The sequence below is a fragment of the Lichtheimia ornata genome, assembly GCF_029851405.1.
Source record: "Lichtheimia ornata isolate CBS 291.66 chromosome Unknown scaffold00215, whole genome shotgun sequence".
NCBI lineage: Eukaryota > Fungi > Mucoromycota > Mucoromycetes > Mucorales > Lichtheimiaceae > Lichtheimia > Lichtheimia ornata.
In genome coordinates, this window is record NW_026695534.1 from 4,343 (window position 1) to 6,997 (window position 2,655).

Below are 2,655 nucleotides of genomic sequence, written 5' to 3' on the forward strand. Positions count from 1 at the left end.
GTTACTACGTTTGAGACCATTTGTTTATAGGAATTTCTTCAAAAGGAATTTCTTTAAGTGATGGCAATAAGCAATAATGCATGCGATAATTTTTGGACAAATGTAACCCCATCCCTCTGGCAACATGATATAAACATACAAAGCACCAAAGCATAAATATTGCTCCCGATTATCCTATTGCAGGTTTTCTTTATTTCCCTTTATCCTACCCAGCACATCAATACCATAGTCCTCTAGCACAATCAATGCAATGTCTAGTCAACCAGAATATGGATCTTATGCAGCCAACAACTCTTTATGCTCAGACGCAAACTCACAAATGACTGGTATAGATCGAGAGTCAGACCTTTGTTCGACCGATCTAGCTCAGGTTATTGCACAATGGATGGATGAACGTAAGGACTTTGTGCATACTTTAAACCATAGCTAAGCTAACAAAGATATCGTCTTATGGGTCATTCATTGCTAGAGCCAACACAGTGCTTGAAGGTCATACATACAGTACTTGCACACCATTGCATCAAAACCAGGTTCAAGCGTGATATCCATTACGCTCCTCATACAAAATGCGCTGATAATGGGTCAATTATCAAAACAACTAGCGAATGTGTTCTACGCGACATTAAGTAAGTGCATGGCATTCAGCCATATGCCTTTGTCATGTCCCATGTCTACTGACTTATGTAATTATTCATTAAAAGCGAAGACGTGTTTAACCGTATCAACGATCTTGATGAAGCGTGCTTGATACCAGAGCCCTTCCCTATGGAGGGTGTGGCCTTAAATGAAGGTTCTACCATGGAAAGACATTGCAATCAATATGAGACAGAAAGCGATGAATTGCAGTACCGTGATTTTGAAGGAAACGATGCACAATACGACATTGAAGGCGATGATGCACAATCAACACAAAGCAATGGGGATCAAAATGTTATGGAGGGGAATGATGCACGAGCAATGCAATGCGATGATGGCCAAGAAGATGCTATGGAAGGAAGTAACATGCACGCAATGCAATGCAATGATGGTCAACATGATTCAGAAAGCAATCATATACAAACAATACGTCTTGACGATGATAGCGATGACGACCTAGTGGAAGAAAATTGTATACAAAGGAGGAACCGAGGTAGAAATGTCGTACAACATGCGTGCAATGAAATGACCACAGGAGATGACAATGACCCATTTGCTAGCGCATCTCCTAAGCTTTTAGCTGGTTAGTAGCTCATATCCAAGCGTATATATCCCACCTCTACTAATCAATCCTGAATGGTTTACCGCATCGTTTATAATAATAGTATTGCATTACATGCGTCTTCGTGTTCCAAACAAGTTCAGAGTGGACCCGGCAGTTATCCAAGCAGCACTGCAACTTTTTGATGACAGCAGCAATATCCGTATGCCAGTTCTTCGATGCAATGATAATGGCCTAGATATGGAAGATTTGATATCAGTGACAACAATGCGAGCACGAAGTACAATGTATACATTTGCAGCTTACACATTCAACTTGAACGCATTGGCATGTCTATATGCAGCAACCACCGAAATAAAGCCTGTTACCCCTGATCATAACTATCATCTCATTTCCTATCGGAAAGTGGTTATAGGTAAGCGTCCCTTTTTCCAGATGAATCTTCTTTTATTACCCACTGAACATATGATCTCATCCCCTAGAATGCTTTCCAGACCGCAAAAGATCAAGCATTGCAAGAGCAGGGAGGATCTTGCTTAGGATTGCTGCCAAGGTTGGTCCTTTGATCTTGCTTTGTCCACTGCACCTGCGTTGGGACCAATTAGGAAATGTATGTCCACAAATGCCTGGTATCTATCTACTCATTTGGTTCAAAAGGTTGACTTCATTACGTTAGCTACGTGGTCGCGAAGCAAACATCCTCGTCAACAATTTCGAGGACTTGCTCAGAGATTTCCCATCGAATGAGTTTGGATTTAATGCTGTTCGGTATCATGATTTGAGGCGGTTTTGGACTTGGGTTCAGAAGCTTTGTACACTATGCAGTATTAGAACTAGCCCACATGTTGGTGGTATATATTACACTCGATGAAGGAATAAAATGGTCCTCAGCTGATTGATTAAGGAATAATCCACGTAGTTTGAATGCAATTGGAATTTTCCACTTTGTTTACCTACTTGCGCAACTTTGGCCTTGATGCTCACATGGAAATCCAACATTGACATGCATGCTTATTCCCAAAGCAGTGCTTTCCTTAGCATTCCACCCTTTGGTGTGCACCTCCTATCGTCCATTCGTGTGAGAAAAGTGATATGTTGCATCAACCAATGCCAAACTTCATCATGCAAATCCTGCCATCCATCTATATGAAGAAAGTAAAACAGCTTAGCTGCATTGCCATAATAACGCCACTCCAACATGTCTGTTAGCCATCACGTGCTGCATATATTTGTCCATCACAAGGCCCACCTTTTGGGCATGCACTGGATAGTGCACGAGAGAACTAGACCAACGAAGAATGTGAGCAAGAATCTGGAAGGACTGGCAATACATGGACACAAGTGTCCCTTTATTTTTGATTATAAGTACCTCTCATTCATTTGATGCGAACTCACTACTCACTTCTTCTATCAATTTCTTCTTCCAATTTTTTCTTTGAACCATGGCGAACAACATC

The 2,655-nt window shown here is 41.2% G+C and overlaps 1 protein-coding gene across 1 annotated transcript; it reads left to right on the plus strand.

The window, feature by feature from the left end:
- Positions 1-250: 250 nt before the first annotated feature.
- On the plus strand, positions 251-2,069 carry O0I10_013048 (uncharacterized protein; the record flags this gene model as incomplete). The annotated part of the gene is made up of 6 exons (XM_058492908.1): positions 251-395; positions 470-626; positions 702-1,219; positions 1,302-1,613; positions 1,693-1,808; positions 1,875-2,069. 6 exons carry the CDS (start codon positions 251-253, stop codon positions 2,067-2,069), a joined length of 1,443 nt encoding a protein of 480 aa, XP_058336326.1.
- Positions 2,070-2,655: the final 586 nt, after the last annotated feature.